The sequence below is a fragment of the Oncorhynchus nerka genome, linkage group LG9a (genome assembly GCF_034236695.1).
Source record: "Oncorhynchus nerka isolate Pitt River linkage group LG9a, Oner_Uvic_2.0, whole genome shotgun sequence".
Lineage (NCBI taxonomy): Eukaryota > Metazoa > Chordata > Actinopteri > Salmoniformes > Salmonidae > Oncorhynchus > Oncorhynchus nerka.
This window is the reverse complement of record NC_088404.1, coordinates 61,311,085-61,334,718: the sequence shown is the minus strand read 5'-3', so window position 1 is coordinate 61,334,718 and position 23,634 is coordinate 61,311,085. Positions and strand designations below refer to the sequence as shown.

Sequence of the window (23,634 nt, the reverse complement as noted above, 5' to 3'; positions counted from 1 at the left end):
GGTCGTCTTACTGTGGTGAAGAAACTCCTGTGATGTTATTCAAACATCTCCAGTCGTGTGTGTGTGTGTGTGTGTGTGTGTGTGTGTGTGTGTGTGTGTGTAAAAGGTTTTGCAGGACCCAGGCCTTAACTGAACCGTTGATACACTGTAATTGTGGGTCTGGGATTGGAAGATGTGTGCTCATTTACTGTTTTCTGCCCCCGGAGGGGTGTGTGTGTATGTGTTAGAGAGAGCTGGGATTGGTCGGTATAGCATTTTTTTCCCCCCACTGTACCATGAGCTTGTATAATCCCCCTTAGCGAGGAAAAGCAGACGGACACAGCCACGAAACACACACAAACAATAATAACCCTGCCCTCCAACTGTTTTCGCCTGTCGAGATTGGGTCTGCCAAAAGGTCTCGGCGTCTGGGCTGGTATGGGAAGTGGGTCTGTCCTCTCTGTCTGACGCTGGCCTGCCGCCGTGTCTGTGGGCTGTTGTGTAACAATGGAAATAATAGGCGCTCTGCTGCTGCTCTGCAACCCACCCTACACACTCTCTCTCTTACTCTCTCTCGCTCTCTCCTCTGTCACATACACACACTGCAGCAGCAGCGGGAGACTATTTATAGACCAACCCAGCTAGGGGAAATTTGGGGGAAGGCTAAATTCTCCCACCCTTTCATTTGCTCTCCCTCTCTCGATGTCCCTCTTCCTCACGTCTTTCTCTCTCTCCCCTCTGCCTCACACACACTAAAACGCATTCATTTATATGCTAAGGTTTGAACAGCAAAAAAAACAGTTGTGTGATGGTCTAGCTCAAAAGCTGTGTCGTCAGGCAGTTGCGCCATATATATCTACATTATAGATCACATTTCTACTCTGAATGCGTTGTAGCTGTGGCCTTTCGAAGCGTCTTTTCTCAACAACTGTGCCCTCATTCAGAGAGCGACAGGAGCGAGAGAGACCGAGAGAGTGGGATGTGAAGGGGCAGAGAGGAAGTGCAGATAGGGGATGGGCGTGTGAGTGAATTGAGAGATTAAGTGGTAGTAGAGGGCACCTTTTCTTTGAGGAAGAGGAGAAACAGCGAGCCATGACCGGCTTGAGTTGTACGTCTCCAGCGAGCCTCGGTCTATATATAATGATCTCACTGAATCCCCATAGATCAATGCTCTTCGACCTGTCGTGGAACGAAGGAAGAAAGAAGAGCAGCAGGGAGGGGCTGGAGAGAGTGAGCTCGTGTCTGTCCCATTGTGCTCTCTATACTTCCCTTTCTATGTTCACAGCAAATCTAGGCTAAGGTGGAAGCAATACCACCACACTGCCCAAGCCTAGCCGGCCGATCCGAACCTTTCAGATCTGAAAACATTGAATGTTTAGGGCCAAGGGGAAGCGGTAGGGAGTGGAGCGGTAGGGAGTGGAGCGATAGAGGGAGTAGTACGTTGTTTCATTCATTATCGATACACATGCAGACCTCGCTATCCCTAGGGATGCAACTGCTGCTCCTACATAACATCACATTTTTACATTTGAGTCATTTAGCAGATGCTCTTATCCAGAGCGAATTTCAGAAGCAATTAGGGTTAAGTGCCATCGACCAGATTTTTTTTCACCTAGTCGGCTCGGTGATTCGAACCAGCGACCTTTTTCTCTTAACCGCTAGGCTACCTGCCGCCCCTACGCCACAGTTAAAGCCAAACAAAGGAGTGGGTCATATTTATGGACCAACCCTATTTGGGCGTTAAGGGTCAGACCCTGGCCCAGTTAACTCTGTGTCTTGTGCAGGCTGAGGTCTGCCTTTCCTCTCTAAACATGGTGAGTCTGGTGACTGTCATGCTCTGTGTGGAGTGGCGATGATGTCAGCAAATCGGTGACGGAGAGCCTGTCTGTCACAGACCGGCAATTGTATAAATGGTCGGTCGCATAGACTGGCATTGTGATACGGCCACATTGTGTGGACAGGCTGATGTAGCATAGCTGAGTCGAGCACGGTTCTCTGAAAGTCCAGAACAGTGAGGTGGGAGGAAGCATCATGAGGGAGAGAGAGAAACTGTAGAAATAGATATAAAAGAGACTAAAAGACGGGAAGGGCACTACACGTAAAAGCTGTCTTTTTAAATATGAAACAGGGCTGAAGGTGATGTTTTGGGTATCAGTTTGTTTGTTGTACTCGTGTAGTGGTTTAGAAAATGACAAACCTTTAGTCGAGTATTTGATCGAAATCTAATGGTCTGGATTACTCTTCATGCGGTGCTTTACTATTTTTCACCATTTTAGTATTTACTACTTTTAGTATTTACAATTGGGCAGAGTGAGTAACAAGTCTCTCTCCTCTCTCCACTCCCCCCAGAGGAAGAGTAGGCAGCAGACAGGATGAAGGAGGAGAACTTGTTTCATCGGAGGATGTCTCTGTCTCCCAATGCCACATCTCCCTCCCCTCCTAAGATCGACCACCGCTCTCTGACCCGCAACATGTCTTATGGAGGAGAAAGCGAGCTCTTCCCGCTCAGCCCAGGTAAGGCTGGTGTATTTTCACTAGTAATCAAACTCACCAAAACGGGGAGGAACTACCTAACCTTGTTTGCTACGTTTGTACACTAATGAATACACCCCTTGATATATACTCCACCAGACATTTCCGTAACCACCTTGTGACTTCAGCACGCACCGCACAGAGATTTTAATGCATGCACTAGGTTCTACCTTTACACTAGCGCCAGGGACGTATTGTTAAGAAGAATGGTTGATGAAGTATAAACCCTAAGGGTCACCTTTCAGTCCCAGCAGATTACCACTAGAAATGACTGTAAACCAGTCTATCCAGGGATTGACATTAAGCTCTTCCAGGCTTTTGCCTGTCTGGCAAGTCGAGAGCATTTTTTCCTTTCAGAAACATTTTAGTTACTTCCCCAGTTTTTAGGGGAATGACATTCAGAGCATGCACAAATTGCAGTTGTCTGTTTGTCCGAATGCCTGCCTGTTTACCACACATGATCTGTCTGTCTGCTCTCTCTAATCTGCTCTGTCTGATTTGTGTATGTGTCCTGTTTGCAGGTATGGAGGCAGAAGGGAATGGTCTGTCCATGATGAGTGACGAGCTCAGCCCCGCCCAGTCGCCTAGCAGCAAGGTAAGAAGACCGCTTCTGATTGGACCTCTGTGTAACAATATCAGGTGGGTTTCCCGATATTGATGGATCTTTAGGATGAGTGATCAGTTTTGCCAGTTTTCCCAAACCACCTTGTTAATCACATCACATGCTTGCTGTTCTGGGATCAGCCTCCTCTACCCAAATGTCAATCTTTTTATTTTTTATTTGTATTTATTTTTTCTCCCCTGCTTTGTGATATTGGTAGTTGCAGTCTTGTCCCAATGCTGCAACTCCCCTACGGACTCGGGAGAGGCGAAGGTCGAGAGCCATGCGTCCAAGCTTCTTGACACACTGTTTAACCCGGAAGCCAGCCGCAACAATGTGACGGAGGAAACACCGTCCAGCTGTCGACAGACTCAGCTTGCAGGCGCCCGGGCCCACCACAAGGAGTCGATAGAGGATGATGGGACATGTAAAGCCCCCGACCAAATCCTCCCCTAACACGGACGACGCTCTGCCAATTGTGCACCGCCTAATGGGTCTCCCGGTCACGGCCGGCTGTGACACAGCCTGGGATCAAACCCGGGTCTGTGGTGACGCCTCAAGCACAGCGATGCAGTGCCTTAGATAGCTGCGCCCTTCAGGAGACCTCCAAATTCCAATCTTAATATGACTATAGAATGGAGACACTGGAGCAGTTCTGGAAAAACTGCTTCGTCATATGCCAATATTGAGGCGCTCGCTTTTTAATGTGTACTGAACAAAAATATAAACGCAACATGCAACAATTTCCAAGATTTTACTAAGTTACAGTTCATATAAGGAAACCAGTCAATTTATATGAATTCATTAAGCCCTAATCTATGGATTTCACATGACTGGTAAAACAAAATTCAAAAGCCACTCGCACATCTGAGCAATCTAATTTGCAGGTGCATGGCAACAATTGAACAAGGTGATGGAAAAAGGAAACCGCACACTGCTCTTGATAGTATCACTGATATTTAATAAGCTTACATATCGGCCTCACGGCCTTCGTCAGAGCTTTTGTGAATTATTTTACATTTGCACCCTTATGTAGACCTAGCCCCACCCACATCCGTTCCCTTATGTAGACCTAGCCCCACCCACATCCGTTCCCTTATGTAGACCTAGCCCCACCCACATCCGTTCCCTTATGTAGACCTAGCCCCACCCACATCCGTTCCCTTATGTAGACCTAGCCCCACCCACATCCGTTCCACACATCGAATGGGGTTGAAGGCAAAGGGAAAACAAATAAGTGCTGCCAAATATAACAATATGCATTTCATAAATATTACAAAAGTGTATAAATAAGACGTATGAAACACGTCTGTAAAATCACAATGAGGACATAGCAAGTTTTCATTAGTCATTGGGTACATCGTATGAAAAACAGAGTCATCTTAAATAGGCAAATAATTCATGTTCAAATTCACAATATAACATACATAGGCATTTCATCATTAAGTCCTTTAGGAAATAATGTCTGGAGGGTGAAAATCCAAACACATTCTCTTTTACTCAGAGTATTATTGTTATCACCTCCCCCTGTCTGATATCTTAACTTTCTCATTTCTCTGGGAATACAAATATGCATTTGTTGTTCACAGATGCCTTAGAAAAAGGTAGGGTTGTTTATCGGAAAACCGGTCAGTATCTCGTGTGACCATTCACCTCATGCAGGGCGACACAACTCCTTTTGTATAGAGTTGATCAGGCTGTTTATTGTGACCTGTGGAATGTTGTCCCACTGCTCTTCAATGGTTGTTTGAAGTTGCTGGATATTGGCGGGGTCGTACACATTGATCCAGAGCATCCCAAATTAGTGCAATGGGTGACATTTCTGAAGACAGATCCTTGCATTATCATGAGGTGATGGCGCCAGATGAATGGAACTGCACGGTATCTCTGTGGATTCAGATTGCCATCAATAAAATGCAATTGTTTGTTGTCCATAGCTTATGCCTGCTCATACCATAACCCATAACTGCCACCATGGGCACTCGGCTCACAACATTGACATCAACAAATCCCTCGCCCACACAACGCCAATCATGTGGTACTGCCAAATTCTGTAAAATGATGTTGGGGGCGGCTTATGGTAGAGAAATTAACATTAAATTATCTGGCAAAAGCTCTGGTGGACATTCCTGCAGTCAGCATGCTAATTGCATTCTCCCTCTGTGGCATTGTGTTGTCACAAAACTGCACATTTTAGAGCAGCATTCTATTGTCCCCCAGCACAAGGTGTGTAATGTGTGTAATGATCATTCTGTTTAATCAACTTCTTGTTATGCCACAACTGTCAGGTGTATGGATTATCTTGGCAAAGGAGAAATGCTCATTTACAGGAATGTAAACAAATTTGTGCGCAACATTTTAGAGAATCAAGCTGCTTGTGCTTATGGAACATTTCTGGGATCTTTTATTTCAGCTTTTCAAACATGGGACCAACACTTTATATGTTGCGTTTAAATTTTTGTTCAGTGTACAGTAGCTGCAAAGCTTTTCCTGAACCTCAACACACAAGTTTGTTTAGAAAATGTAGAAACCTACATACAATGTTTTAAAATAAATATTATGTTATTAGAATTCCCGATTTTATAATTCACACGCCATGCTTATTTCAGGAAGTGACTCATTTTATTAAGGGCTATTCATCGTTTAGTCTAACTAATGTAGGTGGCATTCGCTGATTCTAGGCTATATCCGTCATACCTTGCATCAGCGCAAAACACAGCACTTATTCCGAGCATTTATTTTCTGTCATGACTCATCAATGATAGCAGTTCCCGTCGATCATTAAGCGTTTCCAGCAGCACGGTGGCCAGGTTAAGGTCATGTCCTCCCCATTGCCCCCGACACACATACATACACACACAGATGTGTGTATGGAGCGATTCTGAAGTACATTGAATATCTATGCAGCTTTGACCGATCTCCCACCCAACACCCCTTGTAACTCCAGAGACAATAGTGGACTCAACACAACACAGTCACACACAGCTCTCTACCTAACACTCTAAAACACTCCTGAGTGCCAGTGTGTTGAAGGCTCACTTCAGAAATGCAGCGTGGATGTGATTCATGCATAAAAACCAGGCATAGTCAGGTCCAATAGGGGTTAAAATGATTGGCGCTACTTTTTTCAAAACCTTGCGATAACACTGGTCTTTTTTCTAGAATGTTTCATGAGATTGGAGAACACATTGGGTGGGATCTTAGGCCGTTTTTCCATACAGAATCTTTCCAGATCCTTGATATCCATCGTCTGGTCATATGGACTGCCCTCTTCCATTCAAACCACAGGTTTTCAATGGGGTTCAAGTCCGGAGATTGATATAGGCATTGCAAAATGTTGATTTTGTGGTCAATTAACCATTTCTTTGTGGATTTTGATGTGTGCTTGGGGTTATTGTGGTGCTGGAAGATGCACTTGCGTGGCAGAGGCAACCAGGTTTTTGGTTTTTGTCTTGAGGTAACTGTCCAGTGTTTCCAGATTTTATGAAATATGACCTATGATGAATTAAAATGAGTGAAATAGTTTCACTTCCAAAAAATGGTAACGGTAATTAAGTATGTTTTAAGTAGCTTTTCCATTTCCTCATAGAACAGGACGTCATGTTGGCTCACTGGCGAGCTGGCCAATCAGCGGTCTACTCTATTTTTAATGACCGGTATACAGTGCATTAAACTATTCAGACCCCTTTACTTTTTCCACATTTTGTTACGTTACAGCCTTACTCTAAAAATTATTACATTCTTTTCCCCCCTCAATCTACGCACAATATCCCATAATGACGAATAAACTGTTTTTCAGAAGTTCTTGCAAATGTATATACAGTACCAGTCAAACGTTTGGACACACCTACTCAATCAAGGGTTTTTCTTTGTTTGACTATTTTCTATGTTTGTAGAATAATAGTGAAGACATCAAAACTATGAAATAACACATATGGAATCATGTAGCAACCAAAAAAGTGAGATTCTTATAAGTAGCCACCCTTTTCCTTGACGACAGCTTTACACAGTCTTGGCATTCTCTCAACCAGCTTCACGAGGAATGCTTTTCCAACAGTCTTAAAGGAGTTCCCTCATACACTAACGTTCAAAAGTTTGGGGTCACATAGAAATGTCCTTGTTTTTGAAAGAAATTCACATTTTTTCGTCCATTAAAATAACATCAAATTGATCAGAAATACAGTGTAGACATTGTTTATGTTATAAATGACTATTGTAGCCGGAAACGGCTGATCTACATAGGCGTATATTATCAGCAACCATCACTCCTGTGTTCCAATGGTACGTTGTGTTATCTAATCCAAGTTTAGCATTTTAAAAGGCTAAATGATCATTAGAAAACCCTTTTGCAATTATGTTAGCACAGCTGAAAACTGTTGTCCTGATTCAAGAAGCAATAAAACTGGCCTTCTTTAGACCAGTTGAGTATCTGGAGCATCAGCATTTGTGGGTTCGATTACAGGCTCAAAATGGTCAGAAACAAAGGACTTTCTTCTGAAACTTGTCAATCTATTCTTGTTCTGAGAAATGAAGGCTGTTCCATGTGAGAAATGTTCAAGAAACTGAAGATCTCATACAACGCTGTGTACTACTCCTTTCACAGAACAGCGCAAACTGGCACTAACCAGAATAGAAAGAGAAGTGGGAGGCCCTGGTGCACAACTGAGCAAAAAGCAAGGACATATCTAAGTGACCCTAAACTTTTGAGCGGTAGTGAGTTGGACCGCATAGTGAAGGAAAAGCAGCTAACAAGTACTCAGCATATATGGGAACTTCTTCAAGACTGTTACAAAAGCATTCCAAGTGAAGCTGGTTGAGAGAATGCCAAGAGTGTGCAAAGCTGTCAAGGCAAAGGGTAGCTACGTTGAAGAATCTCAAAAATACAATATATTTTGATTTGTTGAACACTTTTTTTGGTTACTACATGATCCCATATGTGTTATTTCATAGTTTTGAAGTCTTCACTAGCCTTCTACAATTCTACCAATGCCATGTTTCCTCCAGACGTGACTCTTGGCATTCAGGCCAAACAGTTCAATCTTGGTTTCAACAGACCAGAGAATCTTGTTTATCATGGTCTGAGAGTCCTTTCGGTGCCTTTTGGAAAACTCCAAGCGGGCTGCCATGTGCCTTTTACTAAGGAGTGGCTTCTGTCTGGCCACTCTACCATAATGGTATGATTTGGCGGATTGCTGTAGGGATGGTTGTCCTTGTGGAGCTCTGTAAGAGTGACCATCACCTCCCTGACCAAGGCGTTTCTCCCCCGATTGCTCAGTTTGGCCAGGCAGCCATTTCTAGAAAAAGTCTTGGTGCTTCCAATCTTCAATTTTAGAATGATGGAGGCCACTGTGTTCTAGTGGACCTTCAATGCTGCAGACATGTTTTTGGTACCCATCCCCCAGAACTGCACCGACACAATCCTGTCTTTGAGCTCTGTGAACAATTCCTTCTACCTCATGGCTTGGTTTTTGCTCTGACATTTACACTCAACTGTGGGACCTTGTATAAACAGGTGTGTGCCTTTCCAAATCATGTCCAATCAATGTAATTTACCACAGGTGAACTCCAATCAAGTTGTAGAAACATATCATGGTTGATCAATGGAAACAGGATGCACCTGAGCTCAATTTCGAGTCTCATAGGAAAGGGTCTGAATACCTATGTAAATCAGGTATTTCTGTTGCAAACATTTCCAATAACCTGTTTTCGCCTTGTCATGGGGTATTGTGTGTAGGTTAATGTGGAACATTTAAAAAATATATACATTTTCGAGGAAGTCTGTAACGTAACAAAATGTGGAAAAAGTCAAGGGGTCTAAATACTTTTCAATGCACTGTATTTCAACACAGGACAGTTACTTCAAGCCAAAAACCCTGGATCTTCCAGCAAGACAATAACTCCATGGACACATCAAAATCCACAAAGAAATGGTTAATTGATCACAAAATCAACATTTTGCAATGGTCATCTCATTCTCCAGACTTGAATCCCAGTCCATAAGCACAGACAAAGGATATCAAGGATCTGGGAAATGTATGGCGGAATGGTCTAAGATCATGTGTTTTCCAATCTCATAAAACATTTTTGAAAAAGGCTCAACGCCGTTATTCTGGAGAAGTTATGTATTAAAACAGGGGTGCCAATAATTATTTGAAAATCTCTTTATTTGAGGAATTGTATTAGAATTGTAATTTCCACATTTTTGGCGCGTACAATGTAGCTCAGTATTTGTTTTAAAGTATTTTTTTGCTCATTTTTATCAAGGTTGCCAATAATTTTTGACCTCACTCTATATGTGTGAAACCCTGCTTAGGGGAACGGAAACCTGTGCACTGAATTTCTGCTGAACTTATTCCAAAAGTAGCTGGCATATACAGTGCCTTCAGAAAGTATTCACACCAGCTTGACTTTTCCCACATTTTGTTGTTACAGCCTTTTAAATTGATTAAATTGAGTTTTTTTTATGTAACTGGCCTTCACACTACCCCATACTGTCAAGTGGGGTTATGTTTTTTTGAAATATTTACAAATTAATTAAAAATATAAAGCTGAAATGTCTTGAGTCAATAAGTATTCAACACCTTTGTTGTGGCAAGCCTAAATAAGTTCAGGAGCAAACATTTGCTTAACAGTTCACACAATAAGTTGCATGGAATCACTGTGTGCAATAATAGTGTTTAACATTTTTGAATTAATATCTCATCACTGTACCTCACACATTTAATTATCTGTAAGGTCCCTCAGTCGAGCAGTGAATTTCAAACACCCATTCAACCACAAAGACCAGGGAGGTTTTCCAATACCTCACAAATAAGAGCACCTATTGGTAGATGGATAAAAAAATATCCCTTTGGGCATGGTGAAGTTATTTATTGCACATTGATGGTGTATCAGTACACCCAGTCACTACAAACTCGGTTGCCAGAGACGTAGGAAGCCACTCAGGGATTTCACCATAAGGCCAATGGTGACTTTAAAACAGGTAGAGTTAATGACTGTGATAGGATAAACTGAGGATGGATCAACAACATTGTAGTTACTCCACAATACTAATCAAATTGATAGAGTTAAAAGAAGGCCTGTACAGAATAAAAAACAATTTTTTTAAAAGCCTCCTGTTTGCAACAACTTACTAAAGTAATACTTCAAAAAATGTGGCAAAGCAATTCACTTTATGTCCTAAATACAAAGTGTTAAGTTTGGGGCAAATCCAATACAACATTACTGAGTACCACTCTCCATATTTTCAAGCATGGTGGTGGCTGCATCATGTTATGGGTATGCTTGTAATTATGAAGGACTGGGAATGGAGCTAATCACAGGCAAAGTCCTAGAAGAAAACTTGGTTGTCGACTTTCCATCAGACACTGCGATACGAATTCACCTTTCAGCAGGACAATAAACAAAAATGCAAGGCCAAATCTGTCGAGTTGCTTACCGTGAATGTTCCTGAATGGCCAAGTTAAAGTTTTGACTTAAAAAATGAAAATGGTTGTTTTAGCAATGATCACCAACAAATTTGACAGAGCTTGAAGAATTTTAAAAGAATAATGGAAAAATCTTGCTCAATCCAGGTGTGTAAAGCTTTTAGGCTTACCCAGAAAGACTCACAGCTGTAATGACAATTAAATCCATTTTCATCCCACGTTGTAACACAACGTAATGTTGAAAAACGTCAAGGGGCGTTAATACTTTGGAAAGGCACTGTATGACATCCCAAATGGCACCCTATTACCAACATGGTGCTTTGCTGTTGACCAGAGCCCTATGGTTATATTGCTGTGTGGTATGACTCAACGTGCAGGCCAGTACAGTAGAGCATTTTCCTATTGATCAGTGTCCGGTGTGGATGGGTCTGTGTACTCACGTTACGCTACTTCACTGTACTCCTGTTTCAGACAGAACCAAAGATCCAGTGCCTTTCACCCTTGGTAAATATGAGCAAAATGGGCTATAAAATACATGTATTTGCTGTTTATCCTCTTGGTCTTTCATTCAAAAAATCTCATCTTTAATTTAAGTAAATATGATTGAAAATATGTGAAATAAATTCAATACATATTTTTCTCCAACACGTGTGCCACAATTATTGGCACCCCTATAAATTCTTATGAGAAGAATCTAACTGCAGTATTTTCCCATTCATCTTACATTTTTTAATTCACCTGAGTGTTTAGGAATACTTCAGTGGTAAGCCATGACTTCCTGTTTCACTGGGGTATAAATATGAGATGACATACAGGCCAAGTTGGTCAACCATCACTATGGGAAAGACCTGAGAATACAGCTAATGATGTGCGAAATGGCTATGAGAAAATAGCTCAATGGTTGAAAATGCCTATTTTCACTACCAGGACAATAATTAAAAAGTTTAAAGCAACTGGAGATGTTAACAACTGGCCTGGAAGAGGACGTGTGTCTATATTGACCCCACGCACAGTGAGGAGGATGGTTCGGTCACCGAGGTTAGCTAGCCAGCTATTTTGTCGTCCTTAACGTAGGAGACACTCCTAGCTAGCCAATAGCCAGCCAACGTCTACTGAATAGAACTTTCGCATTCCGATCGCATTCCGCGTCGCTCCACAGGTAGTATCACTTTTTCACTTCTTTTCATTACAGTCCCAACGGTGTGATTTGTTTGATCGTAGCTAGCTACATAGCTAGCTACATAGCCGTCTTTGTTTCAAAGATAATTGTGTAGTCTAGAGCGATTTTCTAGGTTAGCTAGCCAGCTATTGTCGTTCTCCTACGCAACGTAACGTAACCAACACTGCTAGCTAGCCAGCTAGCTCCCGATAAGCAGCATCGTAGAAACTTCACACTCAACGGTACGACTTGATTAGGGTAGTGTCAACAACGCAGCTAGCCTACCCCAGCAGTACTCTATCATTTTAATCATTTTAGTCAATTAGATTCTTGCTACGTAAGCTTAACTTTCTGAACATTCGAGACGTGTAGTCCACTTGTCATTCCAATCTCCTCTGCATTAGCGTAGCCTCTTCTCTAGCCTGTCAACTATGTGTCTGTCTATCCCTGTTCTCTCCTCTCTGCACAGACCATACAAACGCTCCACACCGCATGGCCGCAGCCACCTAATCTGGTGGTCCCAGCGCGCACGACCCACGTGGAGTTCCAGGTCTCCGGTAGCCTCTGGAACTGCCGATCTGCGGCCAACAAGGCAGAGTTCATCTCAGCCTATGTCTCCCTCCAGTCCCTCGACTTCTTGGCTCTGACGGAAACATGGATCACCACAGACAACACCGCTACTCCTACTGCTCTCTCTTCGTCCGCCCACGTGCTCTCGCACACCCGAGAGCTTCTGGTCAGCGGGGTGGTGGCACCGGGATCCTCATCTCTCCCAAGTGGTCATTCTCTCTTTCTCCCCTTACCCATCTGTCTATCGCCTCCTTTGAATTCCATGCTGTCACAGTTACCAGCCCTTTCAAGCTTAACATCCTTATCATTTATCGCCCTCCAGGTTCCCTCGGAGAGTTCATCAATGAGCTTGATGCCTTGATAAGCTCCTTTCCTGAGGACGGCTCACCTCTCACAGTTCTGGGCGACTTTAACCTCCCCACGTCTACCTTTGACTCATTCCTCTCTGCCTCCTTCTTTCCACTCCTCTCCTCTTTTGACCTCACCCTCTCACCTTCCCCCCTACTCACAAGGCAGGCAATACGCTCGACCTCATCTTTACTAGATGCTGTTCCTCCACTAACCTCATTGCAACTCCCCTCCAAGTCTCCGACCACTACCTTGTATCCTTTTCCCTCTCGCTCTCATCCAACACTTCCCACACTGCCCCTACTCGGATGGTATCGCGCCGTCCCAACCTTCGCTCTCTCTCCCCGCTACTCTCTCCTCTTCCATCCTATCATCTCTTCCCTCTGCTCAAACCTTCTCCAACCTATCTCCTGATTCTGCCTCCTCAACCCTCCTCTCCTCCCTTTCTGCATCCTTTGACTCTCTATGTCCCCTATCCTCCAGGCCGGCTCGGTCCTCCCCTCCCGCTCCGTGGCTCGACGACTCATTGCGAGCTCACAGAACAGGGCTCCGGGCAGCCGAGCGGAAATGGAGGAAAACTCGCCTCCCTGCAGACCTGGCATCCTTTCACTCCCTCCTCTCTACATTTTCCTCCTCTGTCTCTGCTGCTAAAGCCACTTTCTACCACTCTAAATTCCAAGCATCTGCCTCTAACCCTAGGAAGCTCTTTGCCACCTTCTCCTCCCTCTTGAATCCTCCTCCCCCTCCCCCCCTCCTCCCTCTCTGCAGATGACTTCGTCAACCATTTTGAAAAGAAGGTCGACGACATCCGATCCTCGTTTGCTAAGTCAAACGACACCGCTGGTTCTGCTCACACTGCCCTACCCTGTGCTCTGACCTCTTTCTCCCCTCTCTCTCCAGATGACATCTCGCGTCTTGTGACGGCCGGCCGCCCAACAACCTGCCCGCTTGACCCTATCCCCTCCTCTCTTCTCCAGACCATCTCCGGTGACCTTCTCCCTTACCTCACCTCGCTCATCAACTCATCCCTGACCGCTGGCTACGTCCCTCCCGTCTTCAAGAGAGCGAGAGTTGCACCCCTTCTGAAAAAACCTACACTCGATCCCTCCGATGTCAACAACTACAGACCAGTATCCCTTCTTTCTTTTCTCTCCAAAACCCTTGAACGTGCCGTCCTTGGCCAGCTCTCCCGCTATCTCTCTCAGAATGACCTTCTTGATCCAAATCAGTCAGGTTTCAAGACTAGTCATTCAACTGAGACTGCTCTTCTCTGTATCACGGAGGCGCTCCGCACTGCTAAAGCTAACTCTCTCCTCTGCTCTCATCCTTCTAGACCTATCGGCTGCCTTCGATACTGTGAACCATCAGATCCTCCTCTCCACCCTCTCCGAGTTGGGCATCTCCGGCGCGGCCCACGCTTGGATTGCGTCCTACCTGACAGGTCGCTCCTACCAGGTGTCGTGGCGAGAATCCGTCTCCTCACCACGTGCTCTCACCACTGGTGTCCCCAGGGCTCTGTTCTAGGCCCTCTCCTATTCTCGCTATACACCAAGTCACTTGGCTCTGTCATAACCTCACATGGTCTCTCCTATCATTGCTATGCAGACGACACACAATTAATCTTCTCCTTTCCCCCTTCTGACGACCAGGTGGCGAATCGCATCTCTGCATGTCTGGCAGACATATCAGTGTGGATGACGGATCATCACCTCAAGCTGAACCTCGGCAAGACGGAGCTGCTCTTCCTCCCGGGGAAGGACTGCCCGTTCCATGATCTCGCCATCACGGTTGACAACTCCATTGTGTCCTCGTCCCAGAGCGCTAAGAACCTTGGCGTGATCCTGGACAACACCCTGTCGTTCTCAAATAACATCAAGGCGGTGGCCCGTTCCTGTAGGTTCATGCTCTACAACATCCGCAGAGTACGACCCTGCCTCACACAGGAAGCGGCGCAGGTCCTAATCCAGGCACTTGTCATCTCCCGTCTGGATTACTGCAACTCGCTGTTGGCTGGGCTCCCTGCCTGTGCCATTAAACCCCTACAACTCATCCAGAACGCCGCAGCCCGTCTGGTGTTCAACCTTCCCAAGTTCTCTCACGTCACCCCGCTCCTCCGCTCTCTCCACTGGCTTCCAGTTGAAGCTCGCATCCGCTACAAGACCATGGTGCTTGCCTACGGAGCTGTGAGGGGAACGGCACCTCACTACCTCCAGGCTCTGATCAGGCCCTACACCCAAACAAGGGCACTGCGTTCATCCACCTCTGGCCTGCTCGCCTCCCTACCACTGAGGAAGTACAGTTCCCGCTCAGCCCAGTCAAAACTGTTCGCTGCTCTGGCCCCCCAATGGTGGAACAAACTCCCTCACGACGCCAGGACAGCGGAGTCAATCACCACCTTCCGGAGACACCTGAAACCCCACCTCTTTAAGGAATACCTAGGATAGGATAAAGTAATCCTTCTCCCCTCCCCCCTTAAAAGACCTAGATGCACTATTGTAAAGTGGCTGTTCCACTGGATGTCATAAGGTGAAAGCACCAATTTGTAAGTCGCTCTGGATAAGAGCGTCTGCTAAATGACTTAAATGTAAATGTAAATGTCAAAACATCTCCAAGGATCACAGCTGGAGAATTGCAGACGTTAGTTGGGTCTTGGGGTCAGAAAGTCTCAAACTACGATCAGATGCCACCTACGTAACCACAAGTTGTTTGGGAGGATTGCCTTAAAAAAGCCTTTGCTGTCATCAAACAACAAACGTTACTGGAACTTTCAATAGGACCCGGGTTCTATGGTCAGATGAGACCAAAATGAAGCTTTTTGTAAACGCGTAGACAGACAGATATCCTTGCAGAAATGTACCTCATCCCCACTGTGAAGTATGGTGGTGGATTTTTGATGTCTGCCTGTTTTTCTTCCAAAGGCCCTGGACAACTTGTTAGGATACAGTTGAAGTCAGAAGTTTACATACACTTAGGTTGGAGTCATTGAAACTCGTTTTTCAACCACTCCACAAATTTCTTGTTAACAAACTATAGTTTTGGCAAGTCGGCTACTTTGTGCATGACACAAGTAATTTTTCCAGCAATTGTTTACATATTATTTCACTTATAATTCACTGTATCACAATTCCAGTGGGTCAGAAGTTTACATACACGAAGTTGACTGTGCCTTTTAAACAGCTTGGAGAATTCCAGAAAATGATGTCATGGCTTTAGAAGCTTCTGATGGGTTAATTGACATAATTTGAGTCAATTGGAGGTGTACCTGTGGATGTATTTCAAGGCCTACCTTCAAACTCAGTGCCTCTTTGCTTGAGATCATGGGAAAATCAAAAGAAATCAGCCAAGACCTCAGAAAAAGTAATGTAGACCTCCACAAGTCTGGTTCATCATTGGGAGCAATTTCCAAACGCCTCAATGTCATCTGTACAAACAATAGTACGCAAGTACAGTGCCTTGCGAAATTATTCGGCCCCCTTGAACTTGGCGACCTTTTGCCACATTTCAGGCTTCAAACATAAAGATATAAAACTGTATTTTTTTGTGAAGAATCAACAAGTGGGACACAATCATGAAGTGGAACGACAATAATTTTGCATGCCCAATTTTTCCGTTTTTGATTTGTTCAAAAAGTTTGAAATATCCAATAAATGTCGTTCCACTTCATGATTGTGTCCCACTTGTTGTTGATTCTTCACAAAAAAATACAGTTTTATATCTTTATGTTTGAAGCCTGAAATGTGGCAAAAGGTTCGCAAAGTTCAAGGGGGCCGAATACTTTCGCAAGGCACTGTATAAACACCATGGGACCATGCAGCCGTCATACCGCTCAGGAAGGAGATGTGTTCTGTCTCCTAGAGATGAACGTACTTTGGTGAGGAAAGTGAAAATCATTCCCAGAACAACCGCAAATGACCTTGTGAAGATGCTGGAGGAAACGGGTACAAAATTATCTGTATCCACAGTAATATGAGTCCTACATCGACATAACCTGAAAGGCCGCTCAGCCAGGAAGAAGCCAATGCCCCAAAAACGCCATAAAAAAAGCCAGACTACGGTTTGCAACTGGGGACAAAGACTAAACTTTTTGGTGAAATGTCCTCTGGTCTGATGAAACAAAAATAGAACTGGTTGGCCATAATGACCATCGTTATTTTTAGAGGAAAAGGGGGGAGGCTTGCAAGCTGAAGAACACCATCCCAAATGTGAAGCACAGGGGTGGCAGCATCATGTTGTGGGGGTGCTTTGCTGCAGGAGGGACTGGTACACTTCACAAAATTGATGGCATCATCAGGAAAGATAATTATGTGGATATATTGAAGCAACATCTCAAGACGTCAGTGAGTTAAAGCTTAGGTCGCAAATGGGTCTTCCAAATGGACAGTGACCCCAAGCATATTTCCAACGTTTTGGCAAAATGGCCTAAGGACAACAAAATCAAGGTATTGGAGTGGCCATCACAAAGCCCTGACCTCAATCCTATAGAAGATTTGTGTGCAGAACAGAAAAAGTGTCTGCGAGCAAGGAGGCCTACAAACCTGACTCAGTTACACCAGCTCTGTCAGGAGGAATGGGCCAAAATTCACACAACTTATTGTGGGAAGCTTGTGGAAGGCTACCTGAAACTTTTGACCCAAGTTAAACAATGTAAAGGCAATGCTACCAAATACTAATTGAGTGTATGTAAACTTCTGACCCACTGGAAATGTGATGGAAAGAAATAAAAACTGAAATAAATCATTCTCTCAACTATTATTCTGACATTTCACATTCTTAAAATAAAGTGGTGATCCTAACTGACCTAAAACAGGGAATTGTTACTAGGATTAAATGGCAGGAATTGTGAAAAACTGAGTTTAAATGTATTTGACTAAGGTGTATGTAAACTTCCAACTTCAACTGTATATAGTATCATGGACTCCGTCAAGTACCAGCAGATATTAAATCAAAACCTGACTGCCTCTGCTAGGAAGCTTAAACTGAGCCGTGGTTGGATCTTCCAGCAGGACAATGATCCAAAGCACACCTCAAAATCAACACAAAAATGATTCACTGACCACAGAATCAAGGTTTTGCCATTGACGTCCCATGGCATAAACCCCATAGAAAACCTGTGGCATGAGCTGAAGAGGAGAGTCCACAAGCGTGGACCTTGGAATCTGGAGAGATTCTGTATGGAGGAGTGGTCTCCGATACCTTGCCGTTTGTTCTCCAACCTCATTATGCATTTTAGGAGAAGACTCAAGAGCTGTTATCTCGGCTAAGGGAGGTTGCACAAGTGTTGAATGAGGTGGTGCTAATGATTGGTGCACACGCATATTTGAGAAATATTTGTTTCTTGTTTAATGTATTTTTTTCTTTCAATTATTTTACTTGAATTAAAAGTTAGATTTTTGTGAATATTTATACTTTTTTTTACAGCTTGTTTTGCTCATTTTCACCAAGGGTGCCAATATTAGTGGGCACTGTATCATGGCTGTACTCTGTTCAGGTCAGACACTGAAGAAATGTCTGTGTTATTTAAATGTTATCTATGAATGGGATAGACCAGAGTGATATGAGGCTGTTTATAGGTGAGCTCACAAGAAGAGGAGTGTGTCTCATTGACTCTCATCTGTCCATCTCTCCCTCCTTCAGTCTGAGTCCAGGATGTTCAATAACGGTCTGGAGGACTGCTCCTCGCCCACAGAGAAGCTGGCCCGGAAGGAGTCTCTCAAGGTAACTCATCACTCCCTGGCCAGGAAGGGTTCGCAGAGAGGGGATGTCTTGCAGGAAAAATATTGATGGGCATTTAACATGGTTGGGGGGAAAATATTTAGATTTGCCAATATTTAGATCAGCGTCTCCCAATTTGTTCCTCAGGGACCCCTAGGTCAGCACATTTTGGTTTCAGCCATGCATTAGCGCACCTGATTCAACAAAGGAGAGCGGTGTGGTTAGTTGTATAAGCCTAGTTTGTACAGGGCTGGAATGTGAATGTGCTGTCCTAAGTGTCCACAAGGAATGGATTGGGAGACATGTATCTGCCTAACATACAACTACTAATGAAAAGGAATCGAGGTTGCGTCAAGAAAAGGTTTAGAAGCACGAGCTCTGGTTCTTTGTGTAATTCACAGAATGGGATATCGTCCCCTTTTTCTATTATCATTAGTTAACGTACACTGCTGCCCTAACTAGAGGAACATAATAAATACACGTCTGCCTGTGTGTATGTATGACTTGTGTTTGACTGTACCTCCCCCTAGTGCGTATCTGACTACTTGTTTTGTCTTGTTCATTTGCAAGTCACAAAACAATGACTCATCCTAAAAGACTCCGTCTGTGTGCGCTGCAGGTCCAGAAGAAGAATTACAGACAGGAGAAGAAGCGGGCAGCCAAAGAACTGTCAAGCGCTCTGAAGGACCCCAGTGTTGTCATCACGGCTAACTGGCTAAAGGTAATTTGGGAATATCTACTCACCCACTGTTGCTTTCCAAGGATGTTTTTTCCCTATATTACCATGACACATTAAAACGTGTCATACACACTCATAATGTAATAGTATTGAGGCCTCCTCCACTCTCACTCCTGGTAGATCCGTGGTTCGCTAAAGAGCTGGACCAAGTTGTGGTGTGCCCTGAAGCCGGGGGTCCTGCTGATCTATAAGACCCCTAAATCGGACCACTGGGTGGGCACCCTCCTGCTCAACGCGTGCAAGCTGATTGAGAGGCCCTCCAAGAAGGACGGCTTCTGCTTCAAGCTCTATCACCCGCTGGACAAGTCCATCTGGGCTGTTAAGGTCAGACACGGAGCGCTCGTCAATGACAGAGTTCACTGTTGCTCTAGATCTGGATTACTTTGTTATTATTGTCAGCTTCATAATATTCCACATGTTCTTTTGTCTGTTAGTTTCTGTCTCATGACATGAGTGCATGGAGAGGGCCTGGTTGGATGTACATGATTTCTGCTTTTGTGTTTTGTGTGCTCTGCTGTACTTTACAGATGGCTTATGTAGCGTTTGTAATGCTGGCTTCAGAACTCTTGGGTTGTGTTGTCTCATCTTGTTACAATTGTTGAATAATTATACTGAAAAAAAATATGAAAGGAACATGCAACAATTTTAAAAAGGTACAGTTCGTATAAGGACATTTAAATAAATCAATTAATTAGGCCCTCATCTATGGATTTCACATGACTTGGCAGGGTTTCAGCCATGGGTGGGCCTGGGCCAAGCCAGTCAGAATGAGTTTTTCCCTACAGAAGGGATTTATTGCAGACAGAAATACACCCTGGGCTGGCATGGTTACACCTGGCCTGCGGTGGTGAGGCCGATTGGACGTACTGCCAATTCTCTAAAAATGACGTTGGATGCAACTTATGGTAGAGGAATGTACATAAAATACTCTTGCAACAGCTCTGGTGGACATTCCTGCAGTCAGCAGGCCAATTGCACACTCCCTCAAAACTTGAGACATCTATGGCACTGTGTTGTGTGACAAAACTGCACTGTTTAGAGTGGCCTTTTATTGTCCCCAGCACAAGGTGTACATATGTAATGACCATGCTGTTTAATTAGCTTCTTGATGTGCCACACCTGTCAGGGGGATGGATGATCTTGGCAAAGGAGAAATGCTCACTAAAAGGGATGTTAACAAATTTGGGCACATCATTTTACAAAGCTTTTTGTGCATATGGAACATTTCTGGGATGTTTTATTTCAGCTCATGAAACATGGTACCAGCACTTTACATATTGCGTTCATATTTTTGTTCACTGTACGTTATTCACAGCAGTATAAAGATTGTCAATCTAGTGATACTATTAAGCATGAGGAAGGGTCATTGTTAACCCCTCTGTCTTTGGTGTTCTAAGGGTCCTAAAGGGGAAAATGTTGGCTCCATCACTCAGCCTCTACCCAGCAACTACCTGATCTTCAGAGCTGCGTCAGAGTCTGACGGTGAGAAGTATTTTTGCTTGCTTGCGTGTGTGTGCGTGCTCGCCTTCACGCTATAATGAGACACAACGACCCTAGTGGTATTAGAGCTGTGTGTCTGTCTGAGTGGCTGTACAATCTGTGTATACGTGCAAGCACCTCTTGGTGTCTGACAACCTTTGACCCCTGACCCCCTCTCTCCACCCCAGGTCGGTGTTGGATGGATGCTCTGGAGCTGGCTCTGAGCTGCTCCAGCCTCTACAAGCTGACAGCTAAAGCAGGGAGAGATGGAGACCTCAGCACCTCCTCGGAGTCCTCCCATATACTACAGCTACTGCAGTCTACTGCCCTCACTGATGCTGAGCTACTACAGTAAGTAGCACATACTATAGTCATCTGCTCTTAGTAGCTATGTTTCCATTAACTTGTCCAGTGATTTTTTTGTTGTTGTTGTTGTTGTTGACATTTTATGTTTGCATAGAAAATAGATGCGACATTTGCCTGCTAGGGTGCGTATCCATTTATCTATCTTTTGTCTATGAAAATAGCTGGACGTAATGACGTCACATAAACAAAAAACCTAGTGTGTAATAAAAATGTAGTGTTTCCATTACCCATTTAGGCCAATTGCACATGAACACATTGGCGACAGCCTGTATTCCCTCCTACTTATCTGTTTCATGTGTCAGGTAGCCCGTGAAAGCCAGAATGGACAGAATGCAATAATTGACTAATATTTCCCATATTCTAATAGTTCTCATGTGCCAACGTATCGCCAAGGTCCGTGCCATGTTTTTACATTTTTTAACATTTTATTTAACCTTTTATTTGACTAGGCAAGTCAGTTAAGAACAAATTCTTATTTACAATGACGGCCTACCGGAAGGCAAAAGGACTCCTGCGGTGACGGGGATTAAAAATAAAATAAAAATATAGGACAAAACTCATCACGACAAGAGAGACCCCACAACACTACATAAAGAGAGACCCAAGATGACAACATAGCATGGCAGCAAGACATGACAACAACAGCATGTTAGCAATACAACATGACAACAACATGGTAGCAGCACAAAACATGGTACAAGCATTATTGGGCACAGACAACAGCACATAAGGCAAGAAGGTAGAGACAACAATACATCACGCGAAGCAGCCTTAACTGTCACATGGTGAAACTTGCACTCCTGTAGATCTGTAATAATTGGATAGAGAAACTTGCCAGCCTACCAGAATAGCAAGGGGACGCAATACAGGCATCCTTGAAAGTCAGGACAATTCTTATCCTGCAAAGAATTGAAAAAAATTCTAGTTGAAAAGTATTATGCAAGCAGTAGGCACTTGGAATTAAATGTGGAGTGGAGCTTGTAATTACATAATATCATACATAATATCAGGACCTTCAAAAGTATTCGGCGAGCATCATTTATTTGAAGAACAGTTTACATCATAATTTGTCGCACTAAAGAAAGTTCACCAAAAGAAAAATCTACCCCTGTCGAATGGATAACAATGTTGTTGATCTTGAGAAAATGTATCCTATATCTGTCAATGAAAACCTGCATAGTGACATTGAGCTACTACAATGAGAAGCACACACGCATGCACAGACGTAGGCACTGGTGGCTAGTGTTGCACTTTATACCGACACTTCTGTACTTTTTTCGACACTTAAAAACAAATGGTTCGGTACTACAAGTGTTTCACGTGATTGAGAGGATCAAGTCTATCAGCACAGCCCCTTTATAGCACAAAGAGCAGTGCCTGCTCCACTTACTCATCCGTTGCTAGTGCTGTCTGGTCTGCATTGTTAGCTCCCTAGTCATGCTGCACAGAAGAGTCAACACACTTGAATAATGCAACACGGCATGTAGAAATGTCAAAACTTTTCATTACTGTTCGCAAAACAATGTCTATACAGGCTAGAACACTTACAATGCAAGACAATACCGGTAGCTTCCAGCTTTAATTGTAGGCTAACGTTCTTTGCGGGCTTACAGCTGAGTTCACTACCGTAGTACTTTGTTTGTTATAATTTGCAAAGCATATGGCAAAATATGCTGATTGTCACCAAAAATGTTAATTCACTTATTCTCCCTCGCCATCAATTTTTTTTCCTCCCGTCTGGTTTCCACTAGATTCCACAGCCATATTCTTCCTTGCTAATGGCAGTATTACTTTCTTAAAGAGACGGCACACTCTTTTATAAAATAAGAGATGGCTTCTTCGATGCAAATGTTGTTGATCAGTACAATAAACAACAAACTCAACATTCTACAATGTTGAAGATTTTACTGAGTTACAGTTCATGTAAAGAAATCAGTCAATGTAAATAATTTCATCAGACCCTAATCTATGGAGTTCACATGACCGCGTAAACAGATATGCATCTGTTGGTCACAGCTACCTTAAACAAAAGATAGGGGTGAGGATCAGAAAACCAGTCAGTATCTGGTGTGACCACCATTTTGCCTCATGCAGCGCGATACATCTCCTTCGCATAGAGTTGATTGTGACCTGTGAAATGTTGTGACAGATGATTGGCACGACAATAGGTCTCAGGATCTCATTATGGTGCATTTAAATCGCCATCGATAAAATGCAATTGTGTTCATTGTCCGTAGCTTATGCCTGCCCATACCATAACTCCACCGCCATGGGGGACTTTGTTTACAATGTTGACATAAGCAAACCGCTCACCCACACAAAGCCATACACTCTGCCTGCCACCTGCCTGGTACAGTTGAAACCGGGATTCATCTGTGATAAGCATATTTCTCCAGCGTGCCAGTCGCCATCGAAGTTGGTTTCAACTCCAATTGCAGTCAGACCCTGGTGAGGAGGACGAGCATGCAGATGAGCTTCCCTGAGACGATTTCTAACCGTTTGTGCAGAAATTCTTCAGTTGTGCAAACCCACAGTTTGATCAGTTGTCTGGGTGGCTGGTCTCAGGAGATCCCGTAGGTGAAGTGTGGAGGTCCTGGACTTGTGAGGCTGGTTGGACGTACTGCCAAATTCTCTAAAATTATGTTTGAAGCGGCTTATGGTGGAGAAATTAACGTTCAATCCACTGGCAACAGCTCTGGTGGACATTCCTGCAGTCAGAATG

At 43.9% G+C, this 23,634-nt stretch overlaps 1 protein-coding gene across 7 annotated transcripts in view; it reads left to right on the top strand.

Moving 5' to 3' along the window:
- osbpl5 (oxysterol binding protein-like 5) overlaps nucleotides 1-23,634 on the top strand; it is a 125,876-nt gene that overhangs the window by 62,566 nt on the left and 39,676 nt on the right. For 6 of the 7 annotated variants that reach the window (XM_029668808.2, XM_029668809.2, XM_065022746.1 and 3 more), the window contains 7 exons: nucleotides 2,329-2,493; nucleotides 3,033-3,106; nucleotides 18,251-18,331; nucleotides 18,948-19,049; nucleotides 19,188-19,391; nucleotides 20,465-20,549; nucleotides 20,735-20,897. In XM_029668808.2, coding sequence (XP_029524668.2) covers nucleotides 2,352-2,493; nucleotides 3,033-3,106; nucleotides 18,251-18,331; nucleotides 18,948-19,049; nucleotides 19,188-19,391; nucleotides 20,465-20,549; nucleotides 20,735-20,897 — 851 coding nt within the window. In that variant the 5' untranslated portion in view covers nucleotides 2,329-2,351. Of the gene's footprint in view, nucleotides 1-2,328; nucleotides 2,494-3,032; nucleotides 3,151-18,250; nucleotides 18,332-18,947; nucleotides 19,050-19,187; nucleotides 19,392-20,464; nucleotides 20,550-20,734; nucleotides 20,898-23,634 lie in introns of those variants that run through there. The other variant, XM_029668812.2, reaches the window with a different exon arrangement.